Genomic DNA, 21,127 nt, shown 5'->3' with positions numbered 1-21,127 from the left:
GGGGTCATGGGACCTGAAGGAGGAGGAGGGGGGTCATGGGACGAGTTTGCTTCTCCTGATCCTTGTGAGTCATGAGGAGGAAGAAGCAGCAGAGGAGTCGGAGCAAAGGGAAGATGGAGGAGTTTTCCCGCTGTGTGACGGAGGCCGGCGGCTGGCTGAGGAGCTGCTGCTGCTGCCAGGAGGAGGAGGAGGAAGATGGAGGACCGGAGGAGGAGGAGGACAGTCCCAGGAGCTGCAGGAACTGGACCTCCATCCCGCCTTCTGTGGTACCAGTCCAGATCCACCACATGCTTCACATGAAATACTAACTTCCTCACCCCAAAGGTTCTGGTTCTGTTGGGCCTCAGAAACTTTGGTGTCACTAAACACCATCACAAACAGGTGATGTTAAAGGTGGATGCATTGTTTTAAGGTGGATGAATTGTTTAAAGGTAATGTAATTCTATCTTTATAGCACATTTTCAAAGGGCTTTAGATGAATTAGAAAGAAATACAAACAAAACAACAAACCAAAAAGATAAACGTATTAAGAGTTAGAATAAATAGTCCATAGTTTATAAACTAGTCGGGGTTTCTCTGGATTCTTGTTCTGGTAAAACTAAATGTTGATTTTCTATGTTTGATTCTTGTTCTGGGATGGTAAGTAGATGGTACTTTCTATCTTTGTTCTAGATTAGTAAACTAACAGGACTTTTTCTAGGTCTTGCTTCGATATTAAAAATATAAGCTAAACGCCACCTTAAAACAATGGCTCCACCTTAAAACAATAGTTCCACCTTAAACACTACCATGAAACAATGATTCCACCTTAAACGCCACCTTAAAACAATGGTTCCACCTTAAAACAATGATTCCACCTTAAACGCCACCTTAAAACAATGTGTACTTTCGAGTAATGTCAGAAAAATTAGGTAGAAAATAAGGTAATACTTCACAGTTTATAAAAGTAGTAAATTAAACAGACAGGGCAAAGAAATTACACATCATGAAAAACAGGCACATGTAGCAACATTTAGGTAGCAGCCAGCAAAAGGCAGAGATGTCAGGGAGTATCTGTGGCCAGGAGATGTTTGCAGTGACCGGTTCTTACAGGCACAGTCTCTGAGATGGTGCTATTATCCAAGAGCAAGTCCTTGGAGTTGCACGGATGTCTTCAGAAGGGGAGAGGAGATGGAAAGGAGCGTCATGTTCATGTGATACACCATAAAGTGGGAGAATTTAATTATCACTTGGTGATAGTCCAGAAAATCTGTTTAAGAAAATATACGCCACCACACATAAATTAATAGTATTGCAACTAATTACATATATGGGTTTTTAAAACAAAAGAAAAAAAAAGGGTAACGAAGGTTCGGGCAACGTCTCACCAGGAGACCGGAATTGAGGAGCCCCGCCCCTCGCTCTTCAGATAGAGTTTGGGGAAGAAGACGGCGGTTGTCCTTTCTTTCTCTCACTGACTGTTCGTCATTACAGGTTAGTAGTGTGAAGCTGGTGAGGGCCGCCCCCCCTTTAAAAATGTGGAGTAACAATGTATATTTGGATATGATTTGTAATTTGATTGATAGTTGGGCTGAAACATTGAAAATAAATAAAGAAAAAAAGGATTCGTTAGGATCGCGGTTAGCTACATTTTAGCTACAACGGTCGCATAACGGTCGTTCTGAAGACCGCTACATGTATCTTTTTTTTCAGCTCCGTTCCACTCCCCGATTAAACATTGGTACCCTGAGATACGTTGTGCTGTTTTATCTGTTAAAAAGGAGTTATTATTATTATTATTATGATTATTGTTATTATTATTATTATTACTATAGACTTTACTTTTTCTCCCTTGCTATGTAATCAATTAAACTGTAGTTTATTCAGTCGGACAGTAGTTATTGAAAACACATTAGAGCGAGCTTAAGGTTTTGTCCATTATTACATCTCCCTCTTGCAGTATTCAACATAATTAATCCTCTTATTTGAGAAATGGTTTTTTTAATGTAGATCGCTGCACTCTGGATTGATTGGTGAGAGTTGATACCTTTTTACACAGGTGAAGGCTGTGTGTGTTTTTTTTGTAGCAGAAGAAAGGACACAGGAATGTGATTGTTCTAGGAAATGTTAATAATTTCATAATTTCAATAATTTGTAATAAAGATAGAGTTTGGGGAAGAAGACGGCGGTTGTCCTTTCTTTCTCTCACTGACTGTTCGTCATTACAGGCTCTCCAAGATCAAGGGAAAGCAGAAAGTCTTCAGAAGAAAAAAAAAAACGGAAAAACAAAACAAAACATCATTTGTTATATTCGTCACTATAAGTAGAGACGAGTAACAAACTGTGGGGGCTCGTCCGGGATCTCCTCATCAACAATATTGGGAGAAGATCCAGAGATACCAGAACCACGTGACCAAGGTGACACAGCTGAAGGCCAGGAGTCAACCCGTGGGTGTCCAAAGTGGAAGATCAGAGTGGGAAGGAACCGCGATCCTCCACCGGAACTGCACTGCTGATCCTGAGTTCAACGTAAGCTGATCGCCGAGGAGCCACATCGCCGATTCAGAAGACAGCGCACTCGAGCTGCAGCTGAGCCACGTTGCTGATCCAGTGGACAACGTACGCTATCTTCAGAGGAGTCAACTCACTGAACTGGAGGACCGATCGGTAGTAGAACCAGACACCATGGCAGAGGTTCGCAAAGGGTTAATATGGAACATTAAGAAACAACTTTTCCAACTCCCAAGCGACAGTGTTTATCAGGTGGCAAAAGACATTGCTACTAATCGCCAGTATGGAGGTGAACTGGACCCAAACGATGAAGAAAGCTGCATGGACTTTGCCATCTCCTTTTTGCAGTCTGATGCCTTACTCGAGAGGGAAGACAAAGGTATGGGTTGGTTGCTGGATTTGAATGATTTGATATATAAGCTAACGAATGCTGATGCTACTGATAATTCTGGAGAAAGTGTGTTAGATGATGTTTGTGCACGCATTAAACCTAGTCACACTCAGTCTATAACAATCAAACACTCCACATTACAACCCCATGCTCACTTTAACAGTACAGTCATGCAGTCCCAGCCTGACTCTATTACCCAACCCAACACAAAAATGGGGTCGGTAGAAGGTCTGAGACAGCTGTATGAAGAACTGGGCGAGAAACTCAGGCAGTATGAATCTAGTGTGACCACACCAATTCCAGTTTCTCTCCACCAAGTTGAGTCAGAGTTATATAACAGGCCACAAATGACCCCGGATCAACCTGTGTGTCTGAAGGACCTCTCCTACCTGCAGCGCAAAGATTTCAAAGTACACGGTGGTCAGGTAGGAGATCAGAACTCTGATTTAAGCTACAACAACATCAGTAAACAAATCGATGAGGGAGTAAAAGAGGGTTTCACAGAGACTGAAGTGGTCAGGGGGGTGTTGAGGATTATAAAACCAGGAGCCTTTAAAGACATGCTCGTAAACAAAGACTCAATCACTGTCTCTGAGCTCAAAGGCTTCCTCAGGTCCCACCTCGGTGAGAAAGCATCGACTGAGATGTTCCAAGAATTGATGTGTGCCAGGCAATCAGACCAAGAACCACCTCAACAGTTCCTGTACCGCATGATTGGGCTAAAACAGAAACTTCTTTTTCAAACTCGGCACACCAGTACAGACATCACATATGACCCCAAGACCATCCAAAAAGTCTTTCTCCACACCATATACCAGGGTTTAGGAACGAAACATGCATACCTCCGGCAGAGACTGGGGCCCCTGATCGCAAACAGCCAAGTTACAGATGAGGAAATCCTCAGCCAAGTCATGAAAATCATGAGTGATGAGAATGAGCACCAACGCAGGCTGGGCCAACTCCCTAGACAAAAGACAACACAAGCACACAGTACCAAAGCTGAAACAGGAGGTGATTACAACAAGTCACAAGATGCCGCAGCAGACAGTAAGAATCTCCAGACAATAGGACAGCTCAGTGCTCAAGTTGAAGCCTTGACTCAGATGGTGGCTTCATTGATGGACCTGCATACAGCTAACCCACAAGTGTCTCTGCCTCTAACTAGGTCAGCCCACATGCAGCCACACCCTCCCTACCAACCATCCTCAAGCAGCTGGCCACGACCTCTGTTGAGGCAACCCGCAGCTCAGATGAGGGGCAGGATGGCTCGTTGCCCTGTGTGTACCGAGCAGAACTCACAGGTGTGTAACCACTGCTTTACATGTGGAGAAGCAGGGCACAGGGCGATTGGGTGCTTGAAGCGAGTCCAGCCACAGGGAAACGGGACTCGGTCTCTGATGAGGGACACCCAGAGACCGGTGAGCAGTTCCAGTCCCGAACAGTAGGTCAAGCTTCAAGTCAAATAGCCAGACGCCTCCAACGAAGACAACGTCAGGAGCCTCATACACCTCTCAGCCAGAGAACAGTCACCTGTAAAGCACCCCTCGTTGGAAAGAAAAGCCTCCTGAAATGCCTGCTTGGTGGCTACCCAATTACAGCCCTATTTGATTCAGGGTCACAAGTGAGTATAATTGACCAAGAATGGGCTGCCACTCACATCTCAAATTGTACAGTGAGACCCCTTTCTGAGCTATTAGAGGAGGAACTTAGTGTCTATGCAGTTACAGGTCATTCAGTGCCGTACAGTGGATGGGTGGAGCTCACTGTCAACTTAGCAGGAAACGATGACCCCAACCTGACCATACAGGCTCCATTTCTTGTCAGTCAGCTGCCCCTGCCCCAGCCCCTTCTTGGAGCCAATGTACTGGAAGAGATCATTAAAAGGAAGGAGTCCTCGGGTGAGGCGGTTACCACAGTGGTCAGTCTCCTCCGTGATGCATTTGGGATAGAGGAGGAACAGGTGGAGGCCATTGTGAGTTTCATCCAGGTGCCTCCCAGAGCCTATGATGATCCAGTCACAATAAGGGTGGGTAGAGACCACACTATTATCCCCCCTGGGAGAACAGTTCATGTGTGGTGCAGGGTACCCCCAAATTTTAACATCATTGACCCTTTTGTCCTATATGAGCCTGCAGAGGGGAGCACTGCTTTAGGACACTTGGGTGTGGGGGAGGGCCTCTTAAAAGTCAATGAGGCCAGGCGACCATATGTTAAAGTGCCCATCTCCAATCACTCAAAACATGAGGTCACCCTACCCAAAAGAACCCCCCTGGGAACCATCCAACATGTCACAAAGGTCCTGGAGACCAGCACTCCAGGGTCCCACCAAAAAGAAATGGCTGCAGTTAGGGTCAATGGAGTTGCATCCTCCAGCAGCTCTCCAACTGACTCCTGGCTCCCTCCTGTCGAGGTCAGTCACCTAAGCCTCGAACAACAAGAGGTGGTGAAGAAAGTGCTCTGTGAGGAGTGTGGAGCCTTCTCCCGTGACGGTGATGACATTGGATGCATCCCTTCTCTGCAGATGGAAATTAGGACTAAGGATGATATCCCAGTCCAAAGAGCCTATGCATCCATTCCAAAGCCACTCTACAAAGAAGTGAAGGAGTACATCCAGGAACTCCTGGTTAAAGGTTGGATTGTGAAATCTCAGTCACCATATGCAGCCCCTGTCATATGTGTCAGGAAGAAAGATGGGTCCTTACGACTCTGCGTCGACTACCGGCTCCTCAACAGCAAAACCGTACCTGACCGCCACCCCATCCCTAGAATCCAAGACCTCACCGACTCCCTAGGAGGATATGCTTGGTTCTCAATTCTGGACCAAGGGAAAGCCTACCATCAAGGCTTCATTGCTGAAGGGTCAAGGTACCTGACTGCGTTCATAACCCCATGGGGCCTGTACGAGTGGGTCCGAATACCGTTTGGGTTGTCAAACGCACCAGCAGCTTTTCAAAGGAGCATGGAGGGGATGCTTGACGAGCTGAGAGATGAGTGCTGCATCCCTTACCTCGATGATGTTTTGTGCTTCTCCAGATCGTTTGAAGAGCATGTGCAGGTGTTACGCAGAGTCCTCCAAGCCTTACAGCGTCATGGTGTAAAGTTGAAACCAGAGAAATGCGAGCTCTTTCGCAAGGAGGTCAGGTACGTTGGGCGATTGGTGTCGGCAGATGGAGTAAGGATGGACCCCAAAGATTTTGAAGCAGTACAAACACTGAAACACAAGACACCACAAACAGTTGGGGACATCAGGCAAATGCTCGGGTTCCTGAGCTATTACAGAACATATGTGCAGGATTTTTCACGTATAGCCAAGCCCCTGTATGACCTGCTTCAGTCAAAGGCCGACACTTCTCAGCTTAAATCGCCACAGGGAAAAACAAAAGGCCACCAGCAGTCCTCTCGAACCCCAATAGAGTGGACCAAAGAACATCAACAGGTCCTTGAGCAGCTCATTGACCGACTGACCAAACCCCCAGTGCTGGCATACCCCGACTTCGACCGCCCTTTCACACTTCATACTGATGCCTCGCAAAAGGGTCTGGGTGCGGTTCTCTACCAAGTTCAGGATGGAAAAATGAGGGTGATTGGATATGGTTCACGCACACTGACACCAGCGGAACAGAATTATCACCTACACAGTGGCAAACTTGAATTCCTGGCATTGAAGTGGGCGATATGTGACAAGTTCCGTGATTATCTGTTCTATGCCCCACATTTTACAGTCTTCACGGACAACAACCCACTCACATACATCCTGAGCACTGCCAAGCTTAATGCAGTGGGTCACCGGTGGGTGGGGCAGTTAGCTGACTTCCACTTTGACATCAAATACCGACCAGGTAAAACTGCCATTGATGCTGACACCTTGTCACGATGGCCCCTAGATATAGACACTTTTATGGTCGAATGCTCTGAAGAACTATCAGAGGACACAGTCGGTGCTGCATGGGAAGGAAGCCGGAGAGCTCAACAGAGAGATGTGGCCTGGGTGGCAGCCCTCAACTTGTCACACCCTAGCCAAACCCAGTTCGAGGGTCTGCAGGCAGTCAGTCATGATGAGCTGGTGAGGGAACAAAGGAAAGACCCCGCCATTGGGAAAGTTGTGGAGTTGAAACAACAAGACAAACCACTAACAGAGGAAGAAAGAAATAAAGTTGATGGACACACGAGGAGGCTGCTGCGAGAGTGGGGCAAATTATACCTGGAGAATGACCTGCTCTACAGAAAAACTGTGAGTCGACAACAATTGGTTCTGCCCGCCACATATAAACAAACAGTTCTGACTCACCTCCACAACAACCTGAATCATGTTGGCGTTGAGAAAGTGCTGAGCTTGGCAAGGGAGCGATTCTACTGGCCTTTCATGAAAAGTGATATAGAGAACTACATCACCAGGAAATGCTCATGCATCAAACAGAAGAAACCAGTCACAAATGAAAGAGCTCCAATGGGAAGTATTACATCGACTTCTCCCCTCGAGCTGCTATGCATCGATTTCCTTCACTTGGAAGCCAGCAGGGGTGGGTACGAGTACATCCTGGTCGTGATTGACCACTTTACCAGGTTTGCCCAAGCCTATCCCACCAAGAACAAGGCTGGTAAGACAGCAGCCGACCGGCTTTTCAATGATTTCATCCCGAGATTTGGGTACCCTGCCAAACTCCATCATGACCAGGGTCGGGAGTTTGAGAATGAGCTCTTTAAGAATCTCAGACGATTAGCTGGTGTGGCCCATTCAAGAACCTCCCCATATCACCCCCAGGGCAATCCGGCCGAACGACTAAATCGTACCTTACTGCAGATGCTCCGGACTCTGGGGGAGAAAGAGAAAGAGAACTGGAAGGATCACCTACCTCATGTGCTCCATGCCTACAACTGTACAAAGCATGAGGCCACAGGGTTCTCCCCGTACTATCTGTTGTATGGTCGACATCCTCGCCTCCCTGTTGACATCCTCTTTGGTCTCATCACAGACCAGGAGGCCGAACTTAAAGAGCCAAATGGATATGCCGAGAGGTGGGCTCGAAAAATGACTGAGGCATATCAGATAGCCAATGCAAACAGCCAACAATCCAGCATAAAGGGAAAAACATACTATGACAAGAAGAGCAGAGGTGTCGTCCTTCAGCCTGGAGACAGAGTACTGGTACGCAATCTCGGTGAACGTGGGGGCCCTGGAAAGCTGAGAAACTACTGGGAGCAACAGATCTTCATCGTCAGAGAGCAGGTGGGTGACAATCCTGTCTATAAAGTCAGCCCTGAGCGAGGAGGTCAGCCAGTACGCACTCTACACCGAAACCTACTGTTACAGGTAAACGACTTACCTATAGAACCAGTCCAGAACCTGACCACAAGTACAGCAGAGTCACAAAGGAAAGCCAAAAAGAGTTCAAACGACCTTCAGGCCAGACATGCTGTACTGTACTCAAACACAGATGACTCTGATGAAGAGGAGGATGAGGGAACACCTCATTACTGGCTTCGAATACCTGTGGAGAGACCCAGGCCAAACGGTCACCCACCTGATCAAAATACTACCGATGCTTTCCAAGAGATAGCTGAAGAGAATGAAACCAGTTTGATGGAAGCAATCCCAACCGAACCTGGACAGGAAGGAGAATGTGTCAGGAGTGGAAGGCAGGGGTCAAGCAGTGGAGATGGACAATATGTTGAGGAGCTCCAGCCCACATTCATGGAGGACATACATTCTGCCTCTCAAGAGGATAATACCCCAACTGTTGACATGGAACACCCAGTCCCCCTGAGACGGTCTACAAGAGAAAGACGACCAAGACATATGTTCACTTACACGACTCTGGGTCAACCAGTGTACCAGCCGCACCCCATGGTGAATGCAGTTGGAACCCAACCAATGCAGTGTATGCACCAGTGTTTCCCCTCACCGTACTTCCATCCTATCCAACCCCCACCCATTAACCCTTACCTACCTGTTATGTGCCCAATACACTGTAGATAGAACACTTGGGAAAGATAGTGACATACCTGACCCACACATACACCATACATTACATATCCATCTACTGTAAAATATACATCATACACTGTATACTCACCTTGAGCGACCTGCAACACAAAACACTACATGTTTTTGTTTTGCAATGTTTTGAAAGAAATGTATGTTCAGTCAAGTTATTTTGGAGACTTAAGTGTCAGGAGCCACCTTTGTTTGTTGGGGAGTGTGTGATACACCATAAAGTGGGAGAATTTAATTATCACTTGGTGATAGTCCAGAAAATCTGTTTAAGAAAATATACGCCACCACACATAAATTAATAGTATTGCAACTAATTACATATATGGGTTTTTAAAACAAAAGAAAAAAAAAGGGTAACGAAGGTTCGGGCAACGTCTCACCAGGAGACCGGAATTGAGGAGCCCCGCCCCTCGCTCTTCAGATAGAGTTTGGGGAAGAAGACGGCGGTTGTCCTTTCTTTCTCTCACTGACTGTTCGTCATTACAGGTTAGTAGTGTGAAGCTGGTGAGGGCCGCCCCCCCTTTAAAAATGTGGAGTAACAATGTATATTTGGATATGATTTGTAATTTGATTGATAGTTGGGCTGAAACATTGAAAATAAATAAAGAAAAAAAGGATTCGTTAGGATCGCGGTTAGCTACATTTTAGCTACAACGGTCGCATAACGGTCGTTCTGAAGACCGCTACATGTATCTTTTTTTTCAGCTCCGTTCCACTCCCCGATTAAACATTGGTACCCTGAGATACGTTGTGCTGTTTTATCTGTTAAAAAGGAGTTATTATTATTATTATTATGATTATTGTTATTATTATTATTATTACTATAGACTTTACTTTTTCTCCCTTGCTATGTAATCAATTAAACTGTAGTTTATTCAGTCGGACAGTAGTTATTGAAAACACATTAGAGCGAGCTTAAGGTTTTGTCCATTATTACATCTCCCTCTTGCAGTATTCAACATAATTAATCCTCTTATTTGAGAAATGGTTTTTTTAATGTAGATCGCTGCACTCTGGATTGATTGGTGAGAGTTGATACCTTTTTACACAGGTGAAGGCTGTGTGTGTTTTTTTTGTAGCAGAAGAAAGGACACAGGAATGTGATTGTTCTAGGAAATGTTAATAATTTCATAATTTCAATAATTTGTAATAAAGATAGAGTTTGGGGAAGAAGACGGCGGTTGTCCTTTCTTTCTCTCACTGACTGTTCGTCATTACAGGCTCTCCAAGATCAAGGGAAAGCAGAAAGTCTTCAGAAGAAGAAAAAAAAACGGAAAAACAAAACAAAACATCATTTGTTATATTTGTCACTATAAGTAGAGACGAGTAACATTCACATATCTTCCAGGAGATTTGCGATATCCAGCCAGCCGAGGCTAACACAGGGGAGCTTTATGTCGGTTAGATTTCAAATTTTTATCTGCCCTAAAGTCTCACCGATACATCCCTGTTAATTCCAATCATCCAAATTAGTGCGGCCGTTCCACTGAACCGAAACTAGCAACTTCTCCAGGATCGATTCCTTCCTGCTAGAGAGTTTTAGTCTGCAGCTGGACTGCGAGTCTCAGCAAGAATCGCATCCAACTTGCGTCTCTGTCCTACAGCATCTCAGTCTGAGTGTTCGCTAGTCGGCCCAATCCGTCACAAATTTGTCGACATGCCAGGTATCCGCCAACTCCAAACAGGAACCCTGTTGTCATGAATAAACCCAGGTTGTATCCCTCTGGGTGTGTCCCTGTAGGACAGGAGGGCTCTCCTGTGCCCAGTCTTTTCCTCGAGAAAATTTGATCAATTGCATTGAGAGAGGAGCTGACCAGATCCATACTTTGTAGATTTGGAGGATGTGCAAGGAAAGGTATGAGGGAATTTTTCTGCCATAATTCGAAAGTACACATTGTTTGAAGGTGGCATTTAAGGTGGAACCATTGTTTTAAGGTGGCGTTTAAGGTGGAACCATTGTTTTAAGGTGGCGTTTAAGGTGGAACCATTGTTTCATGGTGGCGTTTAAGGTGGAACCATTGTTTTAAGGTGGCGTTTAAGGTGGAACCATTGTTTTAAGGTGGCGTTTAAGGTGGAACCATTGTTTCATGGTGGCGTTTAAGGTGGAACCATTGTTTGAAGGTGGCGTTTAAGGTGGAACCATTGTTTGAAGGTGGCGTTTAAGGTGGAACCATTGTTTTAAGGTGGAAGGTTCTTATCAACTCGATATGTAAGCTTTATTTCCTCATTTTGTGTACCTGGGTTGTCCTAAAGCTGTGTTGTACCTGTCCAGCTGTAAGGTACCCGCTTTTCTGCAGAGTGTAAACTCTGTCTGTGTGTTCAGGTGGATCATGAAGCTACCGACCCGTCTGGACCTCAGCCTTACTGGTTCCACACGCTGCAGGTCCGACGGCTCAGGATTCCACGAGGACGAAGCAACAGTGACCCACTAAGAGCAGCGACTGCGCAGGAAGTCTTCACCTGGGTCAGCTGATGATGTCATGACGTGTGTGATGTAAAGACCGCATCATGTTCTTCAGAAACTGAACCTTGACGTTTGCGCTGTGCTCAGAAAGCGGGTCTGGAGTTCGGAGCGGCCCAGTCGTACCTGAGTCTGGAGAAGCTGGGAGAAGGAGCGTTCGCCTCCGTCTACAAGGGCATAAGCAGGTCAGATGGTCAATGTTTGATGACATCACAGAGTAAAATCACAAATAACTTATTTTTAAAAATCATACATTGTGATTTCCGGATGGTTTTTTAGTCTCTCGCAGTAGTAGACATGCACCTGAGATGACAATTTCAGACCTCCATAATTTCTAAGTGGGAGAAAATCATGGAGGTTTCGTGGCATCTGGTTTTTTCTGTTAGGATCAACGGCCAGCTGGTGGCTCTGAAGGTGATCCGTATGAAGACAGACGAGGGGATCCCGTTCACCGCCATCAGAGAAGGTGACCAATGAGATCTGTCCACCACCCACCTGAGTCTATTTGTGTCTGCACTCACCTGTGTGTGTGTGTGTGCGTGTGTGTGTGTGTGTGTGTGTGCACACGCACAGCCTCTCTCTTAAAGCATCTGAAACATGCCAACGTTGTCCTTCTGCATGACATCATCCACACCAGAGAGACGCTCACCTTCGTCTTTGAATATGTGGTGAGGAAGGCCTTCTCCCTTATGCAGCAGTTCCCAGTCTGACCTGAGGGGGCGCTGCAGATACAATCTCAATCAGGCCTTGTTGATTTGAGCTAAATGTTTAGAGCTGGCAGCAGATGTCTGTGATGTTTCGGGATCTCCAGCAGCTCTGATTCGCTGACTCGTATTTGTCTGTTAGTGTAGTAGCTGCTGTCTTCCTGCAGGGGGCAGTGCAGCCCACAGTGGTAGATTGAAGCATTCTGATCCTTGTGTTGCTGCTGCAGCAGACAGATCTGGCCCAGTACATGACGCAGCACCCCGGAGGACTTCATTCGCACAACGTGCGGGTATGTGCACACACAGCAGGGGGCGCTGCAGGAACAGCATGTTGCACTGATGCTGTTCTTCCATGCAGATCTTCATGTTCCAGCTGCTGCGGGCCCTCAGCTACATCCACAGTCGCAGGATCCTGCACCGAGACCTGAAGCCCCACAACCTGCTCATCAGCTACCTGGGAGAGCTCAAGCTGGCCGACTTCGGTGAGGAGCGCCCCCTACAGACTGACAGGCTTACACTCTAAAATTTTTTAAATTCTGTTACTTGTTTTATCTAACTGTTTTTGTGCAAATTACTTTGTGAAATTCAGTTTTTATGCTGAACATAAGCGTGTCTTTGTTGTATTTACATAACAACAAGATACACTAAGTGTCAATTAAACATCGTCCTGTCACTTTAAATCTAATGGGTATTTATGCAAATTAACGTTGTCCCTAGCTGCTTTCCATATTGCATCATCACGCCAACTGCAGTTGGGTAGCAGCACTTCTTACTGCTTTTGGTGTCAAAAAACAGTTTCAGAGTTTTAAAAAATTTTATTTTATTTTTTACACCAAACCAGGATGAAGTGCTGCTAGCATGAACTGTAAAAATTAGAGTAAAAATGGAGTCTGAGCTGAAAAATACCAAAAATAATTAAAATGATAAAACAAAATCTTTGCTTAATCTGTGGATTCTGGTGACATTTTCTGCTCTGCAGTTCTTCTCTGTGCTGCGCTGAAAAGAGTCATGTGGAAGTAAGCTAGGTTTACCCAATTACTGCGATGACGCAATACGGAAAGCAACTAGGGACAATATTCATTTGCATAAATAGATTTAAAGTGACAGGATTATGTTTGATTAACTTGCTCAGCCTGAGTTGTTTTAACACATGTTGTTAGGTAAAAACAATGAAACGCGCTTCTGTTCAGCATAAAAACTGAATTTGAAATATTAATCTGAACATAAAACAAGCATCATCAAGTTTCATTTCTTGGAGTATGATGTGAAGTTTTGGATCAAAATGTTTGATCTCATAATCTATTTAAATTAAGTCGATGCAAAAAGTGAAGCATTTGAAAGCAGTGAGTACTGATGAATGGTTAACGTTGCTCAAAGTTTTGAATATTTGTTTGACTGATTGTTGAAAAGTAAATATGCTCTGATTACATCATGTGTTAAAAATATAAGTTAATAAAATAATGCTTATGTAAGCAGATTAATACATTTGATAAGAATAAAACTTCAGCTTCAGAATATTGTTAACCACAGAAAAGTTTAGACCAAATACTTTATTGACATATAATTTATGTCAAGATGTCTTTGATATTTAGTTTTTGTACAGCTAAACAAATTTATGAAGTTATTTTAGATTTGTAAAACTTAAATTGCACAACTTAACTTCATTTATTTTTATATGTTGCAATAACTGATTCTGTTGAGGCGATTATGACAGTAAGGTTTGGCCAGCAAGGTTTCCCACAATGCATTGGGCCTCCAGCAGCAGCAACTAAACCACTTTTTATTTGTCTCAAAAATTAGTTTTAAGTCGTTTAAGTCTAAAACGTAAAAGCAAAACCTTCATCTATGCAGTCAGTTCATCATGAAGGAGGCGCTTATTGAATAATTTAAGCTTTAATATTTGAATTCCCAAAACGGCACCATGAGTGAAATGAATGATTATTTTTATGATTATTTATTTGCTGCTCTGTAAATAATTGTTTTTGTTTTACTGAAGGAAAGTGAAGAAGCTGTTTCTGATTGACCGGGTTTCACCTTACTGTTAGATTTCACTTTTAAAAATATATTTTAGTGAGTTACATTTATCTAATTAATCCAATGAAACAGAAATAATTTTACTGTTTCCATTAATTAACTCAGTTATGTCAACTGGTTCCACTAAACCCTCATTATAACTTAATGTTGAACAAACTGACGTCTGTAAATTTAACTTCAGCATTAAGTTAAACAAACTTAAGCCTAAACTGCCTCTAAACTCAATTTACTGAACTGAGTTTCTTTATCTTTACTTGAATGATTTTGTTGAAAATAAATGTGAAACACTTTACATTGACATAACTTGTTTAAGTAAATTCAACATTTCATTTCTTACAGTGTAGCACAGAATATTGAGTTTTTTCACTTTTAGAAAAAGCACAGGCCTCTGCTGTGCTTTTAACCCTGAGGGACTCCATGGTGCAGGGCTGGCCCGGTCCAAGTCCATTCCCGCCCAGAACTTCTCCTCAGAGGTGGTGACGCTGTGCTATCGGCCCCCCGACGTTCTGATGGGATCCATCCGCTATTCTACGGCCCTGGACATGTGGTGAGCGCCGCCGCCTTTGCCGCCGCCGCCGCCGCCTTTGCCGCCGCAATGACTAAAGGTTGCTTTGCTTGAATCAGGGGGGCGGGCTGCATCTTCATAGAGATGCTGCAGGGAGCGCCAGCGTTCGCAGGAGGTTCTGATGAGCTGGAGCAGCTGCAGAACATCTGGACGGTCAGTTCAATGAGTTCTGATCGGGTCTGGATCCAGTTCTGATCAGGTCCACCTTAAGCACCACCTTAAAGGCTTTGGTTTTGTTGCGGCCTCTGGTCTTCTGCAGGTTCTGGGTGTCCCGTCAGAGGACAGCTGGCCTGGGGTCAGTCTGCTGCCTAATTACACACCAGGTGAGCTCACCTGTCTGCGTTCACCTGCTGAAGGTACGTAGCACATTAACTTACATTTCTGTTTTCACCTTAGAGCGCTTCATTCACTGCAGGCCGAAGCTTTTTAGAGATGTCTGGAAAAGGTAAGCTAAGCCAAGATAAGGTCATTTTATTTATACAGCAGATTTTCAGCAACAAGGCAATTCAAAGTGCTTTAAAGGAATTAGCAGGAAATACAAACAAAACAACAAACCAAAGGAAAGAGCAAAAGAAGAAAAAGTATAAAACTACATATTGTTTCCCCATGTTTAAGAATAAGTAGTCCCTAATTTATAAACTAGTGGGGGGTTTCTCTGGATTCTGGTTCTGATAATGTTGAGCTAAGGTAGCAAGGTGAGTTCCTCTGGATTCTAAGTTTGTTCAAATTCCTTTTCTGGGTTGCAAGTACTACAAGTACACCATCATTTATCATTTATAAGCTAGAAGTAGTTTTTCTGGAAAAACTAATATAAGTTTCTCTGCATAATATTCTAAAAAGTATAATATTGGTCTAAATCAGTACTTCTTAAATACTGGGGCGCGCCCATAGACATGAATACTAGACGCCCCATTGAGCGCTGAGTCCTGCGTTACGTCGCCGCCATGTTGTGTGTGGCAGCAGAGCGATCGGAGCTCCTTCAGTCATGCGCTGTGTGGACTAGTTTCAACTATCTTACGATTCAAACTGGATTCCTTGGCTTTACCTTTCACAGGTAAGGATGAAAGAGCAGAATTACTTCACTTTGCAGCCAGAAACTCGCTTCTAAACAACCGAGGAATATTTCCTATGTAGCTAAATTGGCCACTGATTGTTAGCATAGCTAACGTTTTCATATTGTTTTAATGAGAGAGAGCTGTTAGAGGGGGATGCATTAAAAACCAGTATAATATAAATAAATACATTTGTGTTTTATTGCACACTTTTATTCTTTCACTTTTTGTGTATTTTTAAATATCTCAGTCTGAAGTATTAGTGTATTAAGACAGCTTATGTAATAAAATAAAAATAATTTACTCTGTTAGATTGTTTTTCACTCTTGTCTATGCTGTCCATAGCAGAGTTTACATATCATACTGTAATGAATATATTTTACAGAAAAAAAATAAGGCAAAATATGTAGCTAATGTTTGATAATGACTAATTTATCAAATTTATTGTCTTCACAATAATATATCAAAAAATAAAAGGAAATTATGGAATAATGTAAATATGTTCTTGAATAAAACACTGTAAAAGTGTGTTTGTTCATCAGTGTTAATATAAAAATGATCAGAATCTTTTCTAGCAAATTAAAACATTGTGCTCTTTATTCAGAAATCCCCTAAAATAATTAAATAATCACATCAAAAGTTAGAAACTCTGTCTTTAGTCATTTCTTTGATTACCAAATATATTAGTGTGTGTGAGAAAATGTGTCAATGACATTTATTAACTTAAAATACTTAGTAGAACGGCTCTTTGTGAAATTCGGTCAACTTTACTCTTATTTAAAACAAATGAAAAACTCAGAGCTCTTATACTCCATCAAAAGCAAGTAACTGTAACTCACAGAAAAAGGCCAGGACATAGATGAAACCTATATTTTTATTGTTAATGCAAAATGTTTCTCTTTTCATCTCTTCTCATCTGACAAGCTGAAATATAAGCAATATTGCTTCAAATTTTTACCCAATAAATGTTTATTCACAAAATCAGTTTATCAATTAATAAACTGATTTTGGAAATTATTTTTTGAGACTTGGAACAATAAAACAACTTTGATAATAAGGTCATACAATTCTGGAGCCAGATAAATTATTAAATATGAACAGATTCGCAATAGTATTTCAATTCTGGAGGAGGCGCGAAAAAAATGATGATCCCCAGAGGTGCATGGCAGAAAATAATGGAGAAACACTGGGTTAAATAGTGAGTACTTCACAACTTTAAAAAGTAATAAACTAAACTAAACCAGGGATGCCCAAACCTTTTTGAGACCAACATCTATTTTTTCTTTCACCAGCAAACTGAGATCCACGACACGAAGATATAAAAATTATAAATGAAACTCTTTTGACTTATTTTACATGCAAATATCCATCAGTTACAGCAGAAATATTAAAGTGATGGAAACCTGATGCTGTTTCTTCCTCAGTGAGATTCTGAGACTGGGAGGAGGTTACTGGTTTCTCAGTCAGAAACTGGTTACAAACCTGAGGCAGCAACTGTCAGTCAGTTATGGCAGATCTGAACTTTGACCTCAATATGAGAAACATCAGACTGCCAGCAGGAACCACAGAGCTCTGTTAGGTTAAAGCACATCTTGTGAAGTTTAGATATTTTTCCTCCAACAGGATCCAGAGGAATCAGCTCAGATGTTGAACTGGATTTGATTTCAGTCATTTGTGAATGTTGCTCCTCATTTTCAACAGCAGAGCTAGAAAGGTTATCATTTTTTAGAAAGTCTCATCAACATCAATATTTCCACTAAATAAGAGACAAAAATAAATCCCATGTTTGACGGAGGAAAACCCTCTCAGACTCTGAGCTGCCAGAGAGCAGCAAGCTGGTTTTAAAACTATTAAACAATGAATTTAATTTCACATAATTATTACGGTAGAAGTCATTTGTTTGTTACTTAATGAAATACATTTGTCATATTTTTGTTGTGAATGATTTATACTCGCAGACGAACCAGGTCATTAGTCCAAGTTTGTTGTTTATTGAACATCCAGAAACTGAAGCGGCTGAACAGGTAAACAGAACAACCTGAACAGGTGATCAGCTCCAAACCATGAGGACCTTTTTACTCTTTGTCGTTTAGCACACCCGTTGCCGTGGCAACCGCCTGCGCTCCACAAGCCGAGCGGAGATTACGTTAAAAACATAACATTCAGTCCGTTACGACATTAGGTTATCAGGCTTGATATTTGTTTTGTGGTTATTAATAATAAACCCAGCGGTGAGCTGATTTAAACTCCTGCTCTGATGGTCAGTCGATCTTTGAGTCCCTTTTTTTGTTTAGGTAATGAAACTGAAATGCACAGAATTGCGCAACACCTAATTGAAACAATAATTACTGAGATTATTATTTTTGTCATTAATTTGAACATGTTTTGTTGATTTTTTTGTCTTTAATAAAGTTACAAACGTTTTGGAACTTAGTGATCAAAGGACGTGCTGGTCTCAGCGTCCTGGTGACGTTCAATTTGTCACCTCCTGCTGAGATCAACTCAAAACCTTCCGCGATCGACCGATCAATCAATATTGACGTATTGAACATCTCTGAACTAGACAGACAGACAGGCAAGGAAGAGATGCATCAGGGAAGTATGCACATGTAGCTACATTGAGATAAAACAAAGACACGAGTGACAGACGGTGACATCACAGAGTGTATCTGTTTGCTGTGTTTGTGTGCTGCATGTGTATGACCATAAAACCATGCAGCTCGGTCTCCCAGGCAACAGTCTGATATGATGGTGTTATCTAGGAGCAAGTCCTTGGGAGCGCTCTGCTCCACAGTCACATGGATGATTTCAGAAGGGAGTGAGGAGAGCAGGAGCGTCATGTTCACATGTCTTCCAGGAGATTTGAGATATCCAGCCAGCCGAGGCCAACACAGGGGAGCCAGTTCAGATACAGAGAGCTTTATGTCGGGTAGATTTCAAATTTTAATCTGCCCTAAAGTCTCACCAATACATCTCTGTTAATTCCAATCATCCAAATTAGTGCGGCCGTTCCACTGAACCGAAACTAGCAACTTCTCCAGGATCGATTCCTTCCTGCTAGAGAGTTTTAGTCTGCAGCTGGACTGCGAGTCTCAGCAAGAATCGCATCCAACTTGCGTCTCTGTCCCACAGCATCTCAGTCTGAGTGTTCGCTAGTTGGCCCAATCCGTCACAAATTTGTCGACATGCCAGGTATCCGCCAACTCCAAACACAAATCCTGTTGTCATGAATAAACCCAGGATGTATCCCTCTCGGTGTGTCCCTGTAGGACAGGAGGGCTCTCCTGTGCCCAGTCTTCTCCTCGAGAAAATTTGATCAATTGCATTGAGAGAGCAGCTGACCAGATCCATACTTTGTAGATTTGGAGGATGTGCAAAGAAAGGCTTCAAAAAAAGAGAGAAAAAGACAGGACAAAAACGGGAGGCAGGGCAGCAAGGGAGCAGAGGAAAAAAGTCTTCACCAAGAGCTAGAGAGAAAAAAAGCTAAGACTAAGCTGAAGTCTTAATATTTGGCAGCTAAAGTGTTTAACAGGGTTGCTTTAATCGCCACTGGCTGCCTAACAGTGTATACTTACATTGTTAGGGGTTGGGGGTGTGGCCAGGGGCCCGGGCGATGGAGTAAGTGAGAGGAGGGGGACACCCTGGACCGGGGTCTGGGCCATCACAGATAAAGACGGGACAATGATGCATGCTAGGGTTAATTTAGAGAGACCATGGCGGGAAGAAGCTGGAGTACCTGTGAGAAACACGGCATTCCAGGAGACAATATGCTAACTCCTTTTCCTCAGGCTAGGATTGCTGCAAAGCATCAGTTCTACCAACTGCCCCACTGTGCTGCCTGCTTTAGGTGTAAACTGGAGGCACCATCTCCTCCTGACCCCATGAGGGACGACGGTGTGAGAAAATGGATGGATGGATGGAGGAGCTGCTAACAGGCTTTATGCTCAGTCTCTGCTCCTCTGCATCAGGTTGGAGCAGCTGTCCTGTAAGACTGATGACCTGGTCCAGAAGATGCTCAGGCTGGTTCCGACAGAACGGATTTCAGCTCAGGAGGCTTTGCAGCATCCATATTTTAGCACGCTTCCTGCTCCCATCATGCACCTCAGAGACGGTAAGACCACCACCTGCTAACGAGCTACAAAAAAATTCTTTTCAGATGAATGTGTAATACTGAAGGTTCAATATGGAACCACGGTGCAGAGATTTCAGATTCAGATTTGCTAAATGTAGCCACTATAAGCTCCACCTGTGAACAGGTTGGCTTCACAGGCCAAGTAAAGCTGCGCTCTGATTGGCCAGTCTCTGAAGCCAGCAGGGGGCAGCACCTCCAGCTGTCGGCTGTGCTGCAGGACAATCGGAGCTTAGCGGAGAGGCTGCGTCTCCTCACTGAGAGTTCAGAAAGTTGTTAACTATCAGCAGCTTCTCCACGACCAGATCATGTTCAGGACCTTCTAACATCAGCATCACATTTTATACACAGAAGAAAATCCAAATTACTTGAATGAAAGTAAAATTTGCTGTTTTTCAGCTGTGTCCATCTTCAAAGTTCCTGGAGTTCGCCTGGAGACAGAGTTCAGAGACATCTTGAACCCCGGACAGAAACTGAAGTCTGCCCGGCTTCCTGCTGCCGGCTGTTGGTGATCAAACCGCAAATCAGATCAACTGGACCTGACGAGACAAGGAAAGGGGCAAACTAACCCTTTAGGTAGACGGATTCATAAACTAGGGATGGAGTTCTGATGCGCTGGTCCAGGGTGGCTGCGGCTACGATGCAGTGGCTCTCCCCCATCAGAGGCCACTGATGGGGGAAGCTTTGGAGTCCTCTGGACTTGATCAACACTCTGCAGAACATTTTGCAGAGAACCCAAATAAAACGTTGAGCGTCTCAGCGCGTGTGGTCCTTCCAGTTCTTTTCCTGAATCGACATGAAGCCGATCCAGAGACTCTTTCTGCTCCTCCAGAAACAGGTTCTGGTCCACAGGGCGTAACCGGTTCTGTTTTGCTTCAGGTTGCAACACGTCTCTGTCTGTCTGCTTCAGGCTCTCAGAGCGTTCCTGTGTCTCAGTCTGTCCTCGGGTCTCTGTGTGTCTTTCTGTCCTCTAGTGTCCATCGGCTTCAGACAGGTTTCCACTGGAACTTTCATTAGTTATTTCGATGCTTTTATTGGCATCAGTTGCCATGGTGACTCTTCATAAGGAAACAAGACTCTATTTCCATGATTCCATTCAGAATAAGTTAGTTGGAAGGAAAACCACCAGTCGGGTTCTGGTAGAGGAGAGCAGCTGCTCTCTGAAGCTCACTTCTGCCTGACCATTGATGTTGTGACCAAGAGCCAGAAGCTGTTTGTACATTTATGTATATTTGTTTAAACATTTGATTTCCAGAGAAATTTAAAATAAAAACATTCAGTGCTCTGGAAATCTGCTGAAGCCTGT

At 43.7% G+C, this 21,127-nt stretch overlaps 1 protein-coding gene across 2 annotated transcripts; it reads left to right on the top strand.

Annotated features, from left to right (window-relative positions):
• Window positions 1-53: 53 nt before the first annotated feature.
• Window positions 54-21,112, top strand: cdk15 (cyclin-dependent kinase 15). Of its 2 annotated transcripts, none has more exons than XM_032562513.1 (13): window positions 54-266; window positions 11,200-11,340; window positions 11,428-11,522; window positions 11,724-11,803; window positions 11,911-12,005; window positions 12,184-12,331; window positions 12,400-12,523; window positions 14,449-14,622; window positions 14,700-14,793; window positions 14,900-14,963; window positions 15,037-15,085; window positions 19,661-19,803; window positions 20,221-21,112. In XM_032562513.1, the coding sequence occupies exons 1-13, from the start codon at window positions 72-74 to the stop codon at window positions 20,331-20,333; spliced, it is 1,515 nt and encodes a 504-aa protein (XP_032418404.1). In that variant the 5' UTR covers window positions 54-71; the 3' UTR covers window positions 20,334-21,112. The 2 variants fall into 2 exon arrangements, with proteins under 2 accessions (XP_032418404.1, XP_032418405.1); XM_032562514.1 differs by having other exon boundaries at window positions 57-266; window positions 12,269-12,331; window positions 14,502-14,622.
• The last annotated feature ends 15 nt before the right edge of the window (window positions 21,113-21,127 follow it).

The sequence above is a fragment of the Xiphophorus hellerii genome, chromosome 5 (genome assembly GCF_003331165.1).
Source record: "Xiphophorus hellerii strain 12219 chromosome 5, Xiphophorus_hellerii-4.1, whole genome shotgun sequence".
Taxonomy (NCBI): Eukaryota; Metazoa; Chordata; class Actinopteri; order Cyprinodontiformes; family Poeciliidae; genus Xiphophorus; species Xiphophorus hellerii.
This window is presented reverse-complemented; position numbering and strand designations above follow the sequence as displayed.

Coding starts and splice junctions, on each gene's coding strand:
- cdk15 (XM_032562513.1), top strand. CDS start 72: ATGAGGAGGAAGAAGCAGCAGAGGAGTCGGAGCAAAGGGAAGATGGAG. Junction 14,623..14,699: donor TCTACGGCCCTGGACATGTG/GTGAGCGCCGCC, acceptor TGCTTGAATCAG/GGGGGCGGGCTGCATCTTCA. Junction 15,086..19,660: donor TTTAGAGATGTCTGGAAAAG/GTAAGCTAAGCC, acceptor CCTCTGCATCAG/GTTGGAGCAGCTGTCCTGTA.